At 46.9% G+C, this 22148-nt stretch overlaps 1 protein-coding gene across 1 annotated transcript in view; it reads left to right on the forward strand.

Moving 5' to 3' along the window:
• Window positions 1-22148, forward strand: part of MTREX (Mtr4 exosome RNA helicase) — a 780177-nt gene that overhangs the window by 139748 nt on the left and 618281 nt on the right. The window contains exon 8 of the mRNA XM_085631304.1: window positions 6917-7041. Coding sequence (XP_085487430.1) covers window positions 6917-7041 — 125 coding nt within the window. The remainder of the gene's footprint in view (window positions 1-6916; window positions 7042-22148) is intronic.

Here is a 22148-nt window from a genome sequence, read left to right on the forward strand (position 1 = left end):
GAGGGCCACTAGTGAAGTTCATGCTAGCTGTGAAGCTCGGCAGTTGTGCAGATGCAGGGGCGTGAGACTGTACATTCTGCACTTGAATAATTATTTGCGCCTGCTTCCTGAATGAATTCAATATTTGCTATGACCTGTCGCACAATAATGCTGCCCAAAAAGTAAAACATTCCAAGGGCTACTAGTTTAAACTGCCACCATTTTGTTGGTTTTATTTTCCTGAACAGCACGCAGAATCTTTTGAGGAAACACTTGCGTGCCACCTGCTGCGACAGGGTAATCTACAGCTGGTGCTGTCGGGTCCAACAATTGTTTAGTGTTCAATAATAAATAATATTTCAAATCAATTAAGTATGCAACAGTACTTTTTAGACCGCTCTGAAACACCCCACACAACGAGAACAAATTGCTCATACAATGATGCTAATCACTTTTCTTTTTTTATATATAGTGAAAACAAGAAATATATATATGGCTGTCACATATATAATTTCATCAACATGTGTGAATGGTGACTTATGTGAGTCAAGTGAAATAAAGTGACAAAGTGATGACAGGTGAGAAGCAGAGAAAATAACTTTTTTTGACACACATATATCCAGAAATATAAGGGGGGGGGGGTCTGTCCTTTCGTAATTCTGTATCTCTTCCTAAGTCACCCTGACAACTCCTATTTAAGCCTTGGGTTGAGTGGACTGACGGACATGACCTAAAAGAGCGTTGATCTTTCGACCCAGAGATGTGCACGGTTCAACAAGCATCACAGTTGATCTTCCTCAGGACTAACAAGGTTATGGACAGCCTATACGGAGCAGAATAATTCAACATGTGTAAGGAGTGTTACATTAATATAGCTTAGTCTAGCAGGTGCCCGAAATTGATGGTGCACTCTCTAAGTTGCTACGTAATAATAATCAAACGTATTTAAAGTTATAGCTATTGAAGCTTGGTCCGTAAATCCATCTAAGATCTGGAAAAAAGGGAGATGCAGGTGATGTTACCTCTCTTTACAGAAATTAATCAAAATATTGAAGCTGGATGAAAAAAGGCTTAAGGCCTACGATTACTGTGGGCGAAACTCCACCATCCATTTGGAGTCTAGACCAGAATCTGAATTTTTTTTGACCGGCACATTAAATCAATTAACAGGAGTCCAACTTCTGGTTGGAATCTGTAAGTGACAAAATTACCAAAGTGGGGGTAAGGGCATGATATCCTCAAACGTTATAAAGTCAAAAGCACAAGATGCGAGCGGCTTGTGCCCCACCCCCCAACCACCACCATCAAGCTGAGCCACTGCCACAGCTGAAGCAAAATACCAGGGACAGACTGGCGCTCTACCTGCTGCAAACGCGTGACTGAACTCTAAGCTCTGTAGTCGGTCTTTCATTTCCTCGAAGTTATGGAGATGAAAGAAGGACAGCGGTACTTAGTTTTGTCCGAGTGCCGTTGTCCTTAAGCCGGCACTAACGCCACGGCCAAACACCCAAGGAGATGGAAATTAGCGATTTAATCCTTTTTTTAAAATATCGTATAACAAGCCATCTGTACCTTTGGTCCGCACACTGAAATACTGCAATCTTTTAATTAATAAAAATGCAAAACCTATTGCATTGCAAATGGTGGTTCGCAAAGAGCCCCATGCCACGGTTTTACTTTAATGCTGGCCGTGCCCCTTTCATTGGAGGCGGCTCGTTTAAAGAACGGGACATGGCCGCCATTAACGTGAAAGCGCAACATGGGGTGCTTTTACAAACTAAAGTTTTAAAAAATAAATAATATGCGGCCGCGTTCGGCGCTGTAAATAAACCAAAGACATGGCTGCCTATGTGGCATGCCGTGCTTTGAAAAAATAAAAATAAAGCTCTATGAAAGAGCCTGTCCTGCCTTTTGCAGGCAAGGAAGAGCATTAAACAAGATGGTGCTCGGAGGCTGTAATTCAAGCCTACCGAACAACTGCACAAGTAACAGGGGGTGTCCTCAAGGGAGGTTACAAATGAAGACAAGCCGGTACGAAGGAGGGACTCAGAAGCCGATTAGCGAATTAGAAGTCCGCATTTACCAAGGACAATGACACAAGCCAATGTAAAATACGGTTTGAGAGGGAGCAAAGCTTCAAGTACATACCTCAATACCGCATGCAGAGCAGCGCATGTGCTGCCCAGGCTCGACCTAAAAAGAGAGCAAGAGAAAAGAGACTACTACCAGTGGAGAGTTACGGAACCAACCACTAGATTGCAGAATAACGCACAGCATGTGAATCCAGAAAATGTGTCAAACTGCAAAACTACTCCTACTGGTAACCATTTCGACATGAGTCCTTACCCCATACTCTGCTACAACCGGGTTTCTCAAATTTGCTAAAATCACTGGTATCAGCACCTAGATTTTTCAGAAGCCTTGTCATTTTATTGAATGCCACAGAACAGCACCCTACTCTGAAAATTGTTCCTGCTCAAGACTTCAAATGCAGTTCAATCAATATCTTGGCACAGTCCAATATCGAAGGGTGTGGTCAAAAGGTAGTGATATTTACAAACTATTGCTACTTTTACATAAAAAAAAAAAAATCACCTGATTCATGTCTATTACAGATAGGTGGGTCGTGAAAGTTAGTAGTTCTGTTTGTATTTCTAATATGTTCAGGAGGCACTGTCTTAGTTTATATATATATATTGTTACGCTGGTTCTTTGCTTCTGTTTTTTACAATTCCCACCAGACACGTGCAGGGTTTGCCCAATGAATCATCTCTAGCGCCTCCACAAGGAGGTGGAGTCTCATACAGAAGATGCTGTGGAAGAAAGTACCCCCACAGTAAGGAAGCTGTGTGTGCTCCAAGGAATTCCTGGTAGGCAAGAAATGAGGAAAGTGAAAGAGGCCAATTTTGGGACTGGGGTGCCTCAGTTTTCTTTCCACAGAAAAATTCGAAATGGTTACTTTACAGTCCATTATGCCTTTTCTGCAACTGGGAGACTAATCAACTTCCAGTCAGGAAAGTGCAGTTCAAGTATTATTGTTCAAAGGTGGGGAATTCTCACTTTCAGCTCAAGTGCTTTGCTTTGGCGTGATATTAGGGTTTTCAGGAAGTGCATTACCATATTGGAAGCTCATCTCCAGAGGAGAGGCGTTTACAACTGTGCGTACCTCAGCATCTGGCGGCTCAGTGCCCTTGAGGACCAAAGCCATCCAAGCTTTGTTAGTCTGCCCCCACTCCCTCTCCCCCTTGCCCCCCGAGCTACACTGGACATAAAGCAAAATATGCTCTTTCCTTTAGTGGAGAGGTGCCTTTTGTAGGAGAGTAGGATCTGCACTTATGTTGCCCCCACTTTTTTTCTGATGTATACACTGGTTTCTGGCTATAGTCTGGCTGGGTCCCTGCTAATCAGGGCCCCAGTCTCACTGATCTCTCTAAACAACTTGGTGTGCATATTAGATGCACTAGTGATTGGATACTGTGGTACCTTATGAGCCCCTAGTATATGGTAACTTAGGTACCTAGGGCATTGGTACTTCACAGGCCTACCAGGGGCTGCAGCATGTATTATGCCACCCCTGGGAAGCATTCTCAATCTGACACCACAGGCCTGCTACTGCAGCCTGTGTGAGGTAGTGTTAGCACTCCTCAATGAGGTATAGGTTCCTATATCTCACCATACACACACATATAAACCTATCAGCCACCCCTATTGCAGGCCCTGACAAAACCTGAGGGCAGGGTGCTTGGTTTACTATGTGAGGGGGTGCTTCTGCATGAGCAGGACCCCTCTGCAGCTGGCAGTCTATTCTCTGCTGCTGTTTGTGGATGCGGTTAAACCATATACTCTTAAGTGCATTATAACCTCGCGGCAAATGCTAACTTTAGAATGACTGCATCAAAACATGTCGTGTTTGGTGTCAAACAACTTGGAATCATACCCCCACACCAGTACCTGGTGTGGGAGTATGATCCCACCCTTCTAGAGGGGATAACATGTACCCACTGTACTAAACAGTGGAAATCTCCTAGAGCCCTGGCATCACAAAATGGATGCCACCAGCACAGACACTGGGCTGCCCTCCTGCTGCTGACCGAAACTCGCAGTGAAGGAAGCCCAACAAAAGGTATCCTGTCACAGGGAGGTGTCACCACCTCCCAGACAGGATTTAGTGTATTGGAGCTGGGTGGGTGCACTCTTAGAGTGCTTTGAAATCCTGCACTGGGGGAGTAGTTGGCTCCTCTGTGCATATGCCAGCTCAAACCGGTTCAGGGGCTGCCTGGCCCTGCTCTGGCGCGAAACTAGACAAAGGGAAGTGGGTGTAATCACCCACTACCCTGACCCTCCTAGAGGAGTGGTCATAGAGCTAGTCCCTCCCCTATCTTCACTATAAGATAGCAAGCATTGCCAATACAATTCAGATTACCCTGGACAACGCTCTACAAAGAAGAATCCTGGCCCTTCGACGTTCCACTATCTCTGGAAGACTGAAGAATCTCCCTTGGAGTCAAGGAGTGACGCCCCTGCTTGGCAGGCACCTATAACCTCAATCAACGGTTGCAAACTTCACCGCTCCCGCCGGAGTCCGAAGTCCCTGCGGCCTCAGAAGCGGATTTCCTGACCTCTCGACGGCCATTTTGAGTCCCCAGCGGAGCTGTGGCATCTGGACCCCACGAGTGATGAGGAACAGCAATACCTGGGAACCGTGCACTGATTTCGAGTGCAAACCCTAAACCACGTTCTACGAACTTGTGCTTTGGACCATTTGTGGCCCAAGTCCCTAGCAGGTCGTGGGCTCCTGTGAAACTTTTGCTGTGAAGGCGTCTTCGTGGTTACTTGCCCGTTGGCTAGTGACTCCCCCGAAGACTTTCTAACCGACTTCAAGGGCTCTCCTGGTTGCTCCGGGCCTGCCCTCACTTACCCTCGCAGGGTAAGTCCATCAGACCTTGCTGGTCTACTCTCCGACTATCTTCAGTCCACACGAGACTTGCAGTTGCCAAGGCTTGTTGGCTCCAATTCGGTTGCCGACACCGTCATCAGCTGCAGACGTCGTGGGACACTCCGAATCCAGCTGCTGGTCATCGTTGATCCCTCCTGGACCTCGTGAGCGAAGAGACAAATCACCATTGACGACCTGAAACGACGCAACATCTGTGGTCATCCATCCTGCTGGCCACCGGTCAGTGGCAAGTGACTTTGAACACTGTCCCCTCAATTTTCAGGTCCTCTTCATCTTCAATCCACCTTCGGATTCCAGCGGACACCTCGTCAGTCGTCTCAAGCAGCAGGTCTTCATTGGTCTCCATTGAAAACAGCATCGCGACCCGACACCAAGACACCTATGCACCCGGCTTTCCTGGGAGAGGTAACTCGTGCGCTCCGGTGCCCAAGTGTGTGTTGGCCCTCAAAACACTTACCCTGTAATTGGCTTGCTTGTTGACTTCTTCGAAGTGCCCTAAAACTTTAAAATACAAACCGCCACTTGCTCCATTGTAACCTATAGGAAACCTGCGGCTGTGTTTAGACACGGCACGCGTCTCCCGTGGGCTTGTTACTTACCTGCTGACACTGCAGTAGTGAAGCCCTAGCGATTCCCAAGACCCTAGGCGACTTTGTTAAACCATTTTCTTAGTATATGGTCTGGTACGCCCCTAGGGCTACAGCCATATTTGTGCTTAATTTATTGAGAACTGTTGACATTTGAATGTGTATCTGGGTTCTAATCTCAAAGAGATTAGTAGAGTGTATCTAGAAATAAACACATATATATTTGATATATATACCTGTGTGGTGTCCTTTCCATTTGGTAATTCAAGAGATTATAAGGTAAAACAAGCTGCTTTACATTCCTCAGAGACTTAGCCTGAAGGCTGCTCTCCACAGCTACCACTAGGATAGCTTTCTTTAAAAGGTTGTCTTAAACCAATCTACCATAAGAGTCGAATTGGACTGGTGCAAGGTGGCCACTATAGCTAGTGACCAGCATATGCCAGGCCAACTTCTCACACCTTTTATTTCAGAAGATGATTTTGGAAAACCCAATACAGCCATTCCTGCTGTTTAGTAAGAGTGCCTCTCTGGCCTGATGTTCTTAAGCATTTTCTGATCTATCACAATCGCCTGAAAATGTGACTATTCTTAACTAGGGTGTTTATAGAGCAAAAGAAAACTTTAAAAAAGCCATTTACAGAATAAGGTACCTAATTAAACCTTACATTTCCACCTTCCATACTAACGTAACCTTTATTCCCAAACTCTGTGTCCGATGTCCAGTCTGTTTTCCCACACACAAGACCATATACCACAATGTACAGTATAGGAACTTCACTACAATGATTACTACCAAACATACTATTGTTCACGAACATATGAGGAGGTTGTTGCAACAGCATACTGGCCACTTTCAAAAACCTAAGTAACCATTCAGCAGTTCCAGTTTTGTCTTTATCCAATACTATTTACAAATATTGATGAAAAAAACAGAAAAGCTTTGATTAGCTGCGTTTTACGTTTGCCACATTGGAAGACCATGATTATGCATAAATGGGTGGATTGTCCTTCGAGTTATACTTGAGTAACACTGCTTTATGCTGAATGGAGCCCTTATGTTAACGTATTGCTTAACAATGAACACGGCAACAGGCGTGGTTTAAGATAATGCGTCAAGTAAGGAGTGATTATCTTTAATGCACTCGACTAAAAGATTGCTCAACTTGTAGCAAAAATAGGCTATCCTATATCAAACATATCAAACAAACTTTAGTATCATAACGATTATTTTGAATCGCAGCATTGCTGAAAGAGATGCCTACTCATCCAGATTTAAATGGGGAAAATGCCTCAGCCCTTTGTAATTAATGGGTATGTTGCAAGTGTCAGAGCACTGGGTGATATCATTTGCCTTTTTATTTAATGATTTGTCTGCATTTTTGATTTTCAGAGCGTGGTGTTGTTTGGGAAGAAACCATTATCTTGCTTCCTGACAATGTGCACTATGTGTTTCTTTCTGCTACTATCCCAAACGCCCGCCAGTTTGCTGAATGGATTTGCCATCTTCATAAACAGGTACAAATGATTGACTGTAGTTTCTCCATATGTACCAAAGGTGCGTCTTAGAGGTTCTGGGAAATTGTGCATTAAGCTTCAAAAAATAGCTTTGTATGCATCTGCTATTAAATAATTATGCATTGTACCCGAGGTTCACGTAGCCCTTCCAATATAAACTATGAATCAGAAAATATTGCCAAAGTTATATAAAGAAGGAAATATGGGATGTAAGTGGTAGACAAGTGAGAGACTCAATCAGTGCAGTGGACAATGGCCTCATTACTGTTGGTTTCTTAACACTGACATACAGACATGCAGCTGTAGCCCAGGCCAGCTAGGTATAAACTGAGGCAAAATGTCAGGGTTGACCTAAACCTGGGGGTAGGATAAATGTGTCTCACTACCTTGAGCAAGCCAGTGAGGTCTAATGTTGAGCAACTGCCCCGGCTGACTCGAATACATTTTCAGGGAGGCTAGTAAAACGTTAATGTATTAGATATTTTCGGAAAAAATACCTACAATGATTTGTGACGGGTTATTAGATGAGAGAAATGTTTGGGGTGCGGTGCTGCTAAATGCAAGGTTTTAAACAAGAATGTATACAGTTGGTGTTTGGAGCCTGTGTTTGGTCCAATATCTAGGCCACTTGATATCTATGTAGGAAGGTGAAGGAGTGAGGAGAAGGTTGAAAAGATTTGTGGTGGGAAAGTATAGGATCTTGTTCAGAGGGTAGAAGGCTTGATGTGGCCAACCCACTAGTACACTGTTGCAATGTTTCCTAATAATACAGTCTATTAATTGTGTAACTTTGTCAAAACCTGTGACAGTGTTTATTGTGAATATTAGTTGTGTGATTTTCTAAAACCACATGAACTCTTCATAGAACATAATTTGTGCATGTGTCTATTCTTAAAAATGGTTAAAGTATATTTTCCTTTCTTTCAAAACAAAATTACCCAAGATCTTGCTGGTAATGTATTGCAAAGCATAGGAGCTTCTTACTGTTGCATTATATCCAATTGGTCTCTATGGTCAGCTCTTAGGGCCATTTGCATAGCAAAATAGCAAATAGGCATGCAGAAGAGATTTAAATCCGAGGAAAAACACCTTTTTCTATGCAATGTTTGGTATTTGGGGAAATTGATGTGCATTATTATGTTTGCATTTCACAAGCATGGAAAACGCCAGTCGTGGCATTCAGAACCAGTTCTCTCAATAACCATACAGTAAGCATAATCTTGGCTTCAATTCTTTCTTTTAAAAGCATAAATATAGTTGCAACTGGTCTATGCCATTCCGCTGATTGGGGCCAGCCTCATCTACTTTGGAATGCTTTTAAGCACATTGAAACAATTGGTTTAGTTAATTTACAAAGATCAAGACCACTTGTGTGCAGTGCTTTCCATAGATTGTCACAATATCTAAACATATATTTCCAAAGCTTAGGAGCTAGACTGCACATTGGCCAAAAGTATTTTTTTTTGCCATTAAATAACCTGCTTGCATACTGAGATGATGCCGTTCTTCTTTTCTCACCTTTTTTGGTTTCCGACTTTCTGTACCACAAAGGTCCCTTCCTCAGCTGTAGTGTACCTGAAACCAGATTTTAGTATATAAGATAAGCTGTCATGTTAGTTTGCAGTATTGAAATGTAACTGAGAAGTTGCTACATTTGAAAACAAACTAGCACAGTGTCTTCATCTTGAGCAGATAGCATGTTTTTCTTATGGATTTTTTTCTGGCTTACCCTGTATTCTCTCCTCCATGTTTTCAACAAAAGGCTGAAAATGGAAAGACATTTGCAAGAATTAAAGTTTACTAAAAGTCTGGTTCTGTAAGCATTCATTGCTTTTGTTCAGCACACCCATGTAATTGCTTTTATGGATTCTTGTTTATTTGTAAATAGTCAGAAGCACCCAACTAACTAGGTCCGTTAATTCGATCGTTAAAAAACCTTGATTATTAAATTCATCTTGATGGTGTTTTTGCAGGTTCTGCAGCTGCCCCTCCTGTCCTGTAATTCTGTCAGCCCAGCAATAAACCCATCTCCTATGCTAACTTGGTTGGGGATACTAGCTGATTCTCATCTGGAAGCCAATGGACTAGTTGCCTGGACACTTCTTTATGGTGTGCTTTAGCTTTTACTGGCGTTCTAAATTCTATAAATAGGCGTGGTATGGATGTTTAGAAAGGAGCTTTGTGTGCTAGAAAACAGGTTGAAACATTCCCCTGATTTCTGGTGGCAAATTTAAGAACAAGCATTGGCCCCGCCAATAGTGTTGGCTTGCTTTTGCACTTATGAGCGAGACCTTTTGGGTTTGCCAAAGCTGTGGAGCACACTGAATATGGCATATGAATTTCTTGGCAATGGATGCCACAGGGTCATTCCTCTAATGGTAACCATTAGAGTAGTAACCTTTGGCATTACTAGCAATTAATTTTTTTTGCCCTTACTAGCAATTAATTTTTTTTGCCATGAAGTGTAACAATATGTTTTGTAGTGAAGAAAAATAACAAAGGGTTGCTTTCTGTAAACCATGCACGAATGACAAAAAGTGATTGGGTGTACTTTTCAGGTGTAAAATAGTCTTTCAAGCAAGCATGTCAGTGGGAACAGTTTTAATCAATGGAAGTGTACACTCAAATTGCCAGTAGCATGATGGTGAGACCAAAATTCTCCCCTGGTTGATCCAAGGTATGACTGACCATCTCTTCAGCTAGTGGTTTGAAGGTGGCACCCCCATACCCTGCTCACTGTGTTTTGAAAACAAGAGGTTGGCTTCTTATTTATGCTGCCTAAGTTGTTTCTTAATGCCATGTACAGAGAGGATCCTCGTTATAACTGACAACTTGCGAGCTCTGCATGAAAAGGAAAAAAAGTGGAACGAATGCATGTGGAGTTTCTATTATACAGTTAAATTAAAACCGGGCTAGGAAGGTAAAAAAACTGCCACGTAATCTATTTAATAATCGCAGATTGCACTGAACAAGCGAGTCTTAAACTTTCAAAATGGAATTGGGCGAGGATCCTTTATTTATAAAGTTGTGCTTGAGTGTTCAGTTTCTTTCTAAAGAACAATTTCCTAAATAGAGAAACTAAAAGGCCAAATATTTTTCAGGCAGTGCGCATTAAAAACTAATGGAAATATTACCTCTTTGATAACTTACACATTCCAGCCATCACAAGGACTCTGGCATCATTGCACCTGCTGAAACATTGATGGCCCCCTCCCTTTCCCCAGTCGGGGCCTTGGGTGGGTCGAGGTGTCAGGTCTACTTTCTGGGCCCATGAGGATGGCTCACATACTTGGGGGATTGACCCCTGCCTTTCAGACATTTACAGATCTTTACAGGTCAGCAGTTCATATGTCACCTATTGCCCTCGCATTTTTATTATTGGGAAGGGACTATGAGGAGTATGTGCCTTTTATGTTATGTGCTCTTACTTTAGAGGAGTCTGTCTGCCAGGCTAGATTTCCCAAGGTAATCATATGATTGCCTGTGCACAGTTTTCTACTGTGGGCTGTAGAAGAATTGTTTTCATGGTTTCATTTTTTTTGGGATCAATCGTCATTCTAGGACAACGTGGGATTTCTTCCTGGATGGCTGTGGCGGAAAGTTTGGAGTATGGCAGACAGTGCAGATGCTAGGGTTTGGTAGCTGTAGTGAGCGGGTCCTATTTCCACATTCAATGCTTCTTGTATCTGGGCTCAGGCTCACTCTGGTTTCGGGCAGTTCTGCCTTTCTTGATCCATCACGGTTTTGTGATGTTGACAGCATGAAGGTGGCAGTCATGTCAGTAAGATGGTTTTGTGGGTTTAGCAGACTTGTGGTAAAGTCTTCCTCCTTCCACTATCTATCTAGTGTGAGCCTCCTCATCACTTCTAGCATTCTGCAATAAGTGGAAGACCTGGCTTTTTTTTAAGTAGTCCCAGTCGGCCCTAGGAGTGGCTAGACACACACCTGCTCAGCACCCAGATACACTCCTGGTGATGGTGCACTCTGCAAATCTGTATACCATAACATAGTGTTAGTTGTGCAGTGGATGTTGGCTCCCAGTGAGGTTGCTTTTGTTTCTTGTTCTTGTTTTTCAATTGTGCTGGCATTTGCACTCACGTGTGGTTCTTAGTTCTGTGAATAGTTGGGCCATGTCTTACTATGATTTTGTTCTTTGCTTACTGGTGGCTGTCCCTGATGCTGACCATTGTTCCATGTGTAGTGGTCACAGTAGTATGTTGAGGGATTTGGGCAGCTATTGGTGGTGATTATGTACTATGGTGTTCGGTTTATGTGCAGGCTGTCACCTTTTTACATACAGGTCTCCTGAATGACCTTTTGGTTTCTCTTTTGGGTCTTTAGTGAATTGATTGTTTAGTGCCATTTAGCGTTTAAGAGTTGACTCTTGCATGTGATGATTGGTTGGGTGGGGACAGAATACAGAATTTTCTACAGTGGAGATTGCTGGCATCTTTCGACTGTTTACCAGATTCTCCTGGTTTCTTTTGGAAATTTTCTCTCTGCACCTTCTGGTTTTCCCTCTGACTGCACTATCATCCTACTCATGCTAGGCTACTTGTAACCCACGTTGGGTTTATCAGTTTTGTTTTAGGTTCTGCATTCTTCTTGCTTGTTTCCTGGGTGGGAGCTTGGTGTACTTTTTTGGTAAAGATTGCTGTTGATAGGGCCTTCTCCTCCTCATCATGTTTTCACTTTGGGGCAGGGGCTGGTGTTTGACTTTTGGTTAGTTTACTTTGATTGGCAGTATCATTAGGTGTGTTTTTTTTTTTTTTTTTTAATCTATTGCACTGTCATGCATTTTCTGCACTGATGTGTTCAGGCCTCTGCTTCTAGGATGCCTTCTTGTGGCTGCATTTCGTGCCTGTGTGTATGTGTTTTTGGCTTTGGTGTGCCTCAACTTGTAGTGACCTAAATGAGAACGTGGACAAAGACCATTTTTAAATTACTTCATGGTAAATACTCCACTCGCTCCAGTCATTATTCTCTCTTTTCCTCCCTCTAGTTTGGTCCTCTGATTCGGCTGTCAGGGGATTTTTTGACACTACTGAACCTCTTATTCTTCTGTTGTCTTTATGTACTGTGCAGGAGAATATGGAGGATTGTTTTGCAGTAAAGGTGGCATTGGAGCCCCAGTTTGGGGAATGTGGAAGAATGTGCTTGAAATAATGGATTTGCAGTTAAGTAATTTAAACCGTAAAATAAAATTTCAGCGTCCAGCACACTCACCAGTACCGTTAGTTCCCGGCTGCTGAAAATAATTCACCTGTCTGTATGTAAAATGTTTGCGTGATAATCTGGCCCTGGAAAAAAGGCCGTGAAGGAAAGCGGATGGAAAGCTGGTAAGTTTTTGTGTGTCCGTGCGGTGATGACATCCGGGAAACGCATGTCATGATTCGGTTATTCTGGGTCTACCAGAGATATCAAATTGACTACAAAATCTACTGATTGGTTTTTAGGAGAGTAAAATAATTGACATAACGACTGTTGTGAATGGCGGAAGATGAGAACTTTTGCGAAACACCATTGTTCATTGATTCTATGCATTAAGAAATATTGATTCCAAAAACTTGTAATACTCAGTCACTTTTCTACATAATCGAGCATAATTTGTTAAGAGACTGTTTCGGTATTACATTATTAAAACAGGATTCATTTAGAAAGAACTGTTTTTTGAAAGAATACCGGATTATGGCATTTTCATGAAGTTTTAACTTGGTTTAAATTTTTTACTGAAGGAGGCCTCGTAAAGTGTAAGAGTGAGGACTATTAGGCTGGCTGGAGAGTGTGAGCAAGATGTCTGCATGTGCCTTTCCTTAACCCAAAACCTCTAAAGCAAGGAAACTCCTCTCGCCTTCACAGCACATTCCTTGCTTCGCATATGTCACAGAACGCATTGCATTCACAGGACTCACCCTACAGGTCTGATGGAGAGATGGCACGGCCTTACCTCACTCCTTCTAATACATACATATAAAGCTCACATATTTGCTGCAGCAGTGTTTTCCACCTAAGCAATTAACCACTTATAATTCTTAAGCAGAAATATTTTCCTAACTGCATATGCTAAGAATCTTTGCTGTATGGAGATGTGGCATTGAGAGGCCACTGATGTTTTCCCAAATCAAATGTTGACTTGAGCAGCAACACTGTGTTCCCCGATTCTAGGCAGCAGACATACGTGTGCATTCTAAATACAGCAAGCTCCATATATAAATTTGTTTTAAAATCTCACCTGAGGTTAACCGGATGTGTTGTGCCATGCTTCAGTCCGCTTTGTAATTTAAACTGCTTGTGTAAGGGATCATGCTGACTTCGTTCAGTTGGCCATGCTGCTGCTGGCTTACACAGCATGGTTAAAAGAAATCTGTTCCAGGAATTGAATTACTATATGATGGACTGTTTCCCCTTGGGCGCCACTGCACTATTATATTTTAACATAGTGGCCATATTAGATAAGGGGAAGCTCGTTCAGAGGCAATATGGAATGCAATGCAAGTCCTCTTTATGCAGAAGCACAAGTCACCTCGTCTATAAAAAGCTGTATTCAAGGTAATCAAAAAGCGGATGGAGCCAAAGCCCCTGTCTCAGTGGTGAGCTTGAGGCTACTTTTTGGTTGATCACATATCTGGGGACCGCTATACTGTTGGCCCAGACTTAAATATTACCCACTTGACCTAAATGGCAGCATACGACAGTTCCAGACTCTGCAAATAGAGATTTGTTGCAGTCCTATATTTCTAGTTCAGGTGTCTTGGCTTCCATGATCTCTAGATAAGAAACCTAATCTGCCAGCAACTTGAAATGAGACCTAAAGTTAATTGACATATGAAGAAAATCTGCTTGAGTAATAAGTAACCTTTTAGACTTATTTTAGGAGAACTGAAAGTGCAGCAGTAGGGAGTACTCACGAGTGGTTCAGCACAGAGTGAAAACGTAGGTTAGCTGATAGTTATAATCTACTGCATGTGTGCTTTGGAAGAAATAGGGGCAGTTTATCTTGGAGTTCTGCACATCCAAAGACTACTGGTAAACTTCTCAATAATATAAGGAGATTAATAAACTCTAGATTGAGTGAATATAAAATACTTTTTGTGTAAGAATCGAAAATAGTATCCCTTTTTTCATTACAGAGCCTCAAGAAGTGAAGCAATTGTGTATTGTATCATCATTGTTACTAGGGGAACCTACTGAATGAGTCAATAGTTCGACCTAAGAGGGGGCAGCACCGTACTAGGTTTCTAGGTGTTCCTAGACTGGTCTTCTGCGCTGGCTGTACAAGGGTTCACTTCCACAACCAATTACTACAGGTCCCTACAGGCAGTGCTGTGTGTAGAGAGATGCAGTGTTACTAGTCATTGCAAGAGACCCCTGGGCCCAGGCCCCATAGTGGGTGATTGGGTAAACCGCCCTTCCAAGTGTCGCACATCTGGTATTAGTCTAATGGATCTCCTTAAATTAACCAACTAAATAGAGCAAAATAAGCAGACTTTACTGTTTACATGTCATAGCGTGTTTACTGGCTCCAGCCAATCAGAAAGTTTGTTACATTATTTCTGACCTGTGCGAGTCCTTGCCTACCGATAATTGGAGACCTGACAGACTTCAGTAAGCACTCTGATTGGCCTGCTCCTCTCAGATGCTTTCACTTGCATAATACAGTTGACCTGCCTAGCTATATCCGCTATATATATCAGCCACTTGCCACCTAGAGCTTTTCTGCCCCACTTCCCCCACCCAACCAAGTGCTGAGCCTTTTTTGGATGTTTGGCGCAGTTCAAGCTTAAGCCTTTGCGACTTTTTTTTTTCTCAAAATGTACCCTGGCCAAAATTGTGTCCATTATGTTCTCACATCTTGGATATTCTAAAGGTACCCAGGATTTTATAAATCTCCTGGAGTGAACAAAGGAACGAACCAAAATCTAGAAAACGGTTGTTTTTGTTGAGTAAATGGGGAAAAGTGTTGTACAAGAAGGCATGTGTTTTTTCCTGAAAATGGCTCAACCAAAATATTTGCTGTGCTAAGGTCACCATCTTCCCAGCTTTTAAGAACAAGCAGAGTTGTGAAAGAGAAACTTTTTTTTTTTTTACTACAGATTTTGCATTTTCTTTTTTTTTAAAGCAGCAGTTCGTTTTTCCCAATTTTTGCAGCTTCAAACTACATTGTTGGCGATGGAAACAGCTGGAAAAAGCATGGGTGAACCCCAAAAGCCATACATTTCCAAAAACTAATCAACATTTCTAATTCAGCAAGGTGTCATTTGTGTGATTTCTCACCAGGAATGTAGGATCACAAAACTTCCTCAACTCTTGGACATAGGTTAGAGTCCTCCAATGCACTCTTGAATGGAGCTGTAATTTTTCCCTGTTCTTCTTCAAATGCTGCTTGGGATAGAGATGTTTTTAATAACCTTCTTGCGAAGAAATCCATCATGTACATAATGGATTAAAAAAAATCTATTGAAGTGACACAACCAGCAACTCAAGTAAAAGGCAGTGGAGCAGGTTGGACCTCATCCAGAGCAAAATACATATTGTATTGAATTTGGGGTGGGCCAGGGCGACAACGCAGCTTTAGTTTTTTGGAGGGGGGGGGCACACATGACCCCTCTCTCCCCAGGTCAATTTTTGACCTCTTGGACCCCACCGCCAGGACGCAAATTATCTTTTGAGGGTGAGGGGGCACGTGGTCCCTTTCCCCGAGCTACTTGCAGCCCTAGGGAGCCCATCTTGCGCCCCCCTGGCCATAGTTGACTCCAGGGACCCCATCACCCAGGGCCCACTGTATTTTTAAAGGGGAGGGGGCACGCCCCCTCAAGCCTATAAAGGAACCCATTCTCCAGGCCCGATAAACTAAGTAAAAGGGAGTGGGCCTGCGCGCCCTTATCATTTTAAAAATAAGCCTCTAAAGAACCCCATCTCCCGGGGCCGGATTACTAGCGAGCCAATCCCTGGTATATAGAGGATTCCCTGCCCATACTGGCACAAGCAGGGTAACCGGTGTTGCTCCCGCCAAGCGGGAGCAAACCGGGTCTCTTCCCAGCCGGCTCGGAGCAGACTTGTGATCTGTTTCTTTGGTCGCAGTGATGCTGCCAGGAAAACTGATTAAAATGTTGTTACTGCTCTGCCCTCCGTCCCCCACACCTCCCAGTCCTCAGCGAGTATATGATGCACCCCCTTCCCTTTAATTAAAAAAAAGTCCGTGGGTGGTGTGTTCCCCAGGGTCTAATGAGGCTCTGGGAGGGGTGGGGGTGGAGGGCAAATGCCACGATCCCCTTAATTAAAAAAAAAAAAAAAAAAGTCTCTGGGAATGAGGTCCCCAGGGCCCAGTAAGGCTCCGAAGGAGGGGCATCGGCACCCCTCCCCTTTAAAATAAAGAAGCCCCTGAGGGTTGGGTTCCCCAAGGCCAAGCCATGTGGCCAGCCTTTTGGGGAGGGGGGGGGGGGATTGACGACAGGGTCTGGCCGCAGACCAGACTTTGTGGCCAACACCCCACCGTGCACGACTGAAGGCCATGTGCAGCGTGGAGTTGGCTGCTTGCGCTTCGCCATGTGCTGCTAATTGCCCCACATATTACATCACTCATGACCTCTTCTTTGACATCATTGATAATATCACTGAAACATTTACAGAGAAATTATTGGTGAGAAAACTGTGCATGGCGGATGTGCAAGTTAGTTACCCTAGGGTGTGAGTTATAGTTACTTGAGATAACTATAAATGGTGAATTTCAGTGGTTTTTAGAGTTTAAAACGTTGTTGTTGTTGAACATTTCACCTAATGACACACCTGGTGATTTACTAGAAAATCTCTGGTTAGTGGAAGTGCTACACGATCTCATCCAACTGCGATCACCTGGCGCTTTAAAGGACAAAAGCAGCATTGCTAGAAAGGCGACTTGGCTTTCTAGTGATACCTCCCTTGTTGCACACTTCTTTGCAAGTACAGAGAATGAAACTCTTTTCTGTTCCCTTCATATTCGCTAGGGACCCAGGAAGTGACTTGTTGGCTGCCTGATCCTGCAGCTAACGACACCCTGATGTGAAACGATCAGGTCAGCTGCAGAATGCCACCTCCCCGCTCGCTCCCCTCAGCCGGTCCACAAGGCTGCTTTTGGCTGATGCAGCTGTGCCTTGGGGAGAACTGGACTTGACCTCACCATCTATAGCACCCGGATTGGATGGCTATTGACGTTGAGGCTACGTCAGAAGCATCTATGTGGTTAAAGGAAACGTTGGGTGTGCGTGCAGCCTGGTCAAAAGGAGAGGACTTGGAGCCCCTGTGACAGTATCAACTCAACTACCAGACTCTAGACTTGGAGAGCACAGAACATTTGAGGATGTGAGTGCACTTAGAAAGTGACAGTTGAGCAATGAATGGTATGTAATGTTTCAGGTCACCAACACCATAGACACTATAGAAACGCTTGCTGATTCCGCTCAGAAGCAAAGGAATAACACAATCTCAAGTCCAAACCAATAACTGACACCTTTGAGGTTATGCAGATTGGCACCTCTTTCTCACCATATCCTGCCCTCCTCTTCCTCCCCAATGGTTCAGAAAGATAGTGCTGATCAGCAATCGAAAACCACAAAAGATGCATCTGAAAGAAACACGTTAGTTAGATTCCTCACCTTAGAATATCCCCAGGCGTCAGACTGGATCCGGAAGATTTTTCGCCAGCAATACCCCTTGCGCGTCGCTAGGCGTCGTCTGCGGCTCCGCGTCCCTCGTCGGCGTCGTGCGCCAGAATGACGTCGTCGGAGTACTTAGACGCCGCCCTCGCGCGCTGACGTCAGTTCTTCTTTTTTCCGCGCCAGTAAGCGCAGATCCGGGAGAGCTACCCCTTTAGTCAATTTTTGACTAACTTTTTTGATCCTTTTTGATCGTGTCTCGACACCGGTGGCGGTAGGATGCCTGGGTTTAAAGCCTGTACGGACTGTAACCGATTGATGTCGGTTACCGACCATCACCGCCGGTGCCTTTACTGCTTGGGCCTCGATCACGATGCGGAGTCGTGTTCGGACTGCAAGGCCCTGACCTCGAAGGCTAGACGGGAGCGGTCCCGTAAGCTTCTCGAGATTCGCCACTCGGCTCCGCGCGCCTCTCGATCCCGGTCCAGGAGGAGGTCCAAGGATCGGTCGCGGAGCCGCAGCCGACATCACCATCGGTCGTCGGGATCCAAGTCTTCGGGTAAGTCGAAGCATTCCAAGAAGTCCAAGAGGCGACACCGCTCTTCGGACTCCCCTCGCCGGTCGCGTGACAGGGTGGTTCCACCCCCGCTGCTCCGGCGGAGCCGCAGGCGCCGCGCACGTCCCCATACCCTCCGGTCCCTGGGACTAACGTGACGCCGGCGGAAGTCAGTGCCTTCCTCTCGGCCATGAGGAACCTGGCGTCGGCGTCCGCTGGTGCGCCTTCGGGCCCTGCGGACCCGACTGGGCTGCCTTGCCTGCTGGTGGCTCCAGCCCCGGCGCCGTTGACTGCTCCTGCCTCGACGCCGCAAGCGCCCGAGGGACCCGTTCTCAAGTCCCCGTCGACGCCGGTCGACCTCGTCACGCCTCCTCCGCCGGCGTCGACGCCGGTACCACCGCCGACGTCGACTCCGCTCGACGTCGGGCCCCAGTTCAGTCCCACTCCGGGCCCGGCGCCGATGGACGCCGAGAACGGCGCCGCTAGAGACACATTATGTCTACCACCCGGCTCCGTTACTTTCTCCTCTATACCAGGAGTTGGATGATGGGGATAACTGGGAGGGATCCGAGGATCCTATGGCCGCTCAGGCTCAACTGTCACAGGACTGGGCAGATGAACTGGGGGAGGCCAGTGGCCTGGACACCTCTCCAGACACTGGATTTGTCTCTCCTCCGACTGTGGCTTCGGAGGAGGGCGCTGCTTTCTCTGTGGTGCTGCGCAAGGCGGCCGCAGCCCTTGGGCTCGAGCTGCCTGCCGTGGCTGTGAGGACTAACGTCCTTACTGAGGTGCTTCAGTCTGCAGCAAGCTCCACTGAGCCTCTGCTGCAATTCAATGAGGCCCTCATTGACGTTCTGCAGGGCACCTGGTCCAAGCCCTCCACAGTTCCTCCTGTGGACAGGAACGTCGCCAGGCGCCACCGCCCTGCTCCGGGCGACCCCAGTTTTCTGTCCCAACACCCTACCCCTGAGAGCCTGGTTATCCAGGCCTCCACCTCCCAATCCTCTTTCCCGACCGCCCCGCCGAACCGGGATTCCAAGAGACTAGAACAGTTTGGCAAGAAGCTGTTCTCTTCCCTTAGTTTGGGCCTGCGGTCTTTGAACACCGCTTGTCTCTTGGACCGTTATTCCCACTCTCTGTGGGATGCGGTGGAGGACGCGCTGCCCCTGTGTCCATAGGAGGTCCGGACACGACTTACCCAGGCTTTGGCCGATGGGAGGGATGCCGCGCGACATGCTATACGTTGTGGGCTTGACACCACGGACTCGCTGGGTAGGGCCATTTCTACCACAGTGGCGCTTAGACGTCACGCCTGGCTGCGGTCCACGTCATTTTCGGGCGATGTCCAGAGCACTCTCATGGACATGCCATTTGATGGCACTCGCCAGTTTGGCGAGAAAGCGGACAGTGCGCTGAACCGCTTTAAGGACTCCCGGGCTACGGCCAAGTCCTTGGGCCTCTCGGCCCCGCGGTCGCAATCTTCCGCTTTTCGCCCCTTTCGTGGCCAAGGAAGGGGTGCCTCATCGCGTGCGCCTAGCCACCAGCCGCAGAACCAACCTGCGCGCGGTCGCGGACGTGGTTTCCGCCGAGGCGGTTCTGGAGGACGACTAGGTCAGCCCACATCCACCCCGGCAGCATCCGCCTCAAAGCCTTCCTAGTCCGAGCTTTCAGGCCCATTCCACGCCAGTGGGCGGCAGAGTTCGCCATCACCTGCTCCACTGGCGGTCCATCACATCGGACAGGTGGGTGCCTGCAAATCGTCCGAAGGGGCTACTCCCTCCCCTTCGAGACGACCCCTCCAGCCATGCCACCGCAGCACCACCGTATCTCGGGGGATCATTTGAATCTTCTCCACGAGGAAGTTTCGGCCCTCTTGGCCAAGCGCGTTCCGAGTCCAGAAGTGGGTCGTGGTTGTTATTCCCACTACTTTCTGGTTCCCAAGAAGGGCAAAGGGGGCCTACGCCCTATCTTGGACCTTCGGAACGTCAATGCCTTCCTCCGGAAGGCAAGGGTCAAGATGTTGACTTTGGCTCAGGTTCTAGCTGCCCTAGACCCCGGAGACTGGATGGTAGCGTTGGACTTGCAGGACGCATATTTCCACATCCCCGTCCTGCCGGCCCACCGGCGTTACCTGCGGTTCACGGTGGGCCAAGAGCACTTTCAGTTTACCGTGCTCCCCTTCGGCCTCACCAGTGCCCCTCGGGTGTTCACGAAAGTGATGGCGGTGGTCGCAGCTCATCTGCGCAGATCAGGGGTTCCAGTCTTCCCCTATCTCGACGACTGGTTGTTGAAGGCGGGCTCGCCCCAGGCAGTCGTCTCCCACCTCCAGACTACGGCGGATCTCCTGCACTTGCTGGGGTTTTCCATCAACGTGCCGAAGTCACACCTGAGTCCCTCTCGGAAGCTCCTTTTCATCGGAGCGGTTCTCGATTCGGCGCAGTTCCGGGTCTATCCACCGGAACAGCGGGTCCGGGATATACAGGCCCTGATTCCCATCTTTCGGCCTCTATCCTGGGTTTCGGTCAGGCTAGTGTTGCGGCTTCTGGGGCTGATGGCCTCCTGCATCCTACTAGTGCATCACGCCAGGCGGCGCATGCGGGCTCTGCAGTGGGACCTGAAGTTTCAGTGGGCCCAGCATCACGGCAACCTGTCCGACCATGTCTTGATCTCGGAGGGCACTGCACAGCAGTTGCAGTGGTGGCTCACGGACCGCCATTGGGTCATGGGCAGAAGCCTCTCCCTTCCCCAACCGGAGCATGTCGTAGTGACTGATGCGTCCCTCCTGGGATGGGGTGGCCATATGGGAGAGGCGGAGATCAGAGGCCTCTGGTCTCCGGCGGAGTCTCGTCTCCACATCAACCTGTTGGAGTTGAGAGCGATCCGACTTGCACTGAAAGCCTTCCTTCCCTCTGTCAGGGGCAGTGTCGTGCAGGTGTTCACGGACAACACCACCGCCATGTGGTATTGCAACTAACAGGGCGGGGTAGGGTCGTGGACCCTTTGTCAGGAGGCTCTGCGCCTCTGGACGTGGCTGGAACACCAGGGCGTCACCCTAGTGGTTCAACATCTGGCGGGCTCTCTGAACGCCAGAGCAGACGAACTCAGCCGCCGGTGCATGATGGATCACGAATGGCGTCTGAACTCCGAAGTGGCGCAAGGTCTCTTTCAGCAGTGGGGAGAGCCTTGGTTAGATCTATTCGCCACCGAAGAGAACGCGCAATGTCAGCAGTTCTGCGCGTTGGAATTTCCAAGGCGGCACTCGCTCGGCGACGCTTTTCGTCACGAGTGGAGTTGCGGTCTGTTGTACGCCTTTCCGCCTATACCACTTCTGCCCAGAGTGCTGAAGAAGATCAGGCACGACCGGGCCCAAGTCATCTTGGTGGCTCCGGATTGGGCACGAAGGTATTGGTATCCCGAGCTACTCAGTATGTTGACCGATCCTCCGGGAGGATCTTCTGTCGCAGCAGCAGGGGACGGTCCTCCACCCGAACCTGTCCAGCCTCCACCTCCATGCGTGGAGATTGAGCGGCGACAGTTGATGCCATTTGACTTGCCTCCTGAAGTCTGTGATATCATTCTGGCAGCCAGGCGTCCCTCCACAAAGTCGTTATACGCCTGCCGGTGGAACAAATTTGTGGCATGGTGCACAGCAAAGGCTGTGGATCCCCTTTCCGCCCCTCTTTCTGAGGTTCTCCTCTTTCTTCTTTCTTTGGCCCGGCAGGGCTCTGCCCTGGGCACCCTGAAAGGTTATCTTGCTGCCATCTCTGCCTTCTTGCGGCTTCCTGATCAGCCTTCTCTTTTCAAGTCCCCTGTGGTTACACGCTTTCTAAAAGGCATTACTCACACGTTCCCTCCTGTCCCTTTTGTAATGCCTCAGTGGGACTTGAATCTTGTTCTCACATTTCTGATGTGCGCTCCTT

This window comes from Triturus cristatus, chromosome 2_1 (genome assembly GCF_964204655.1).
Source record: "Triturus cristatus chromosome 2_1, aTriCri1.1, whole genome shotgun sequence".
In the NCBI taxonomy this organism is placed as follows: domain Eukaryota; kingdom Metazoa; phylum Chordata; class Amphibia; order Caudata; family Salamandridae; genus Triturus; species Triturus cristatus.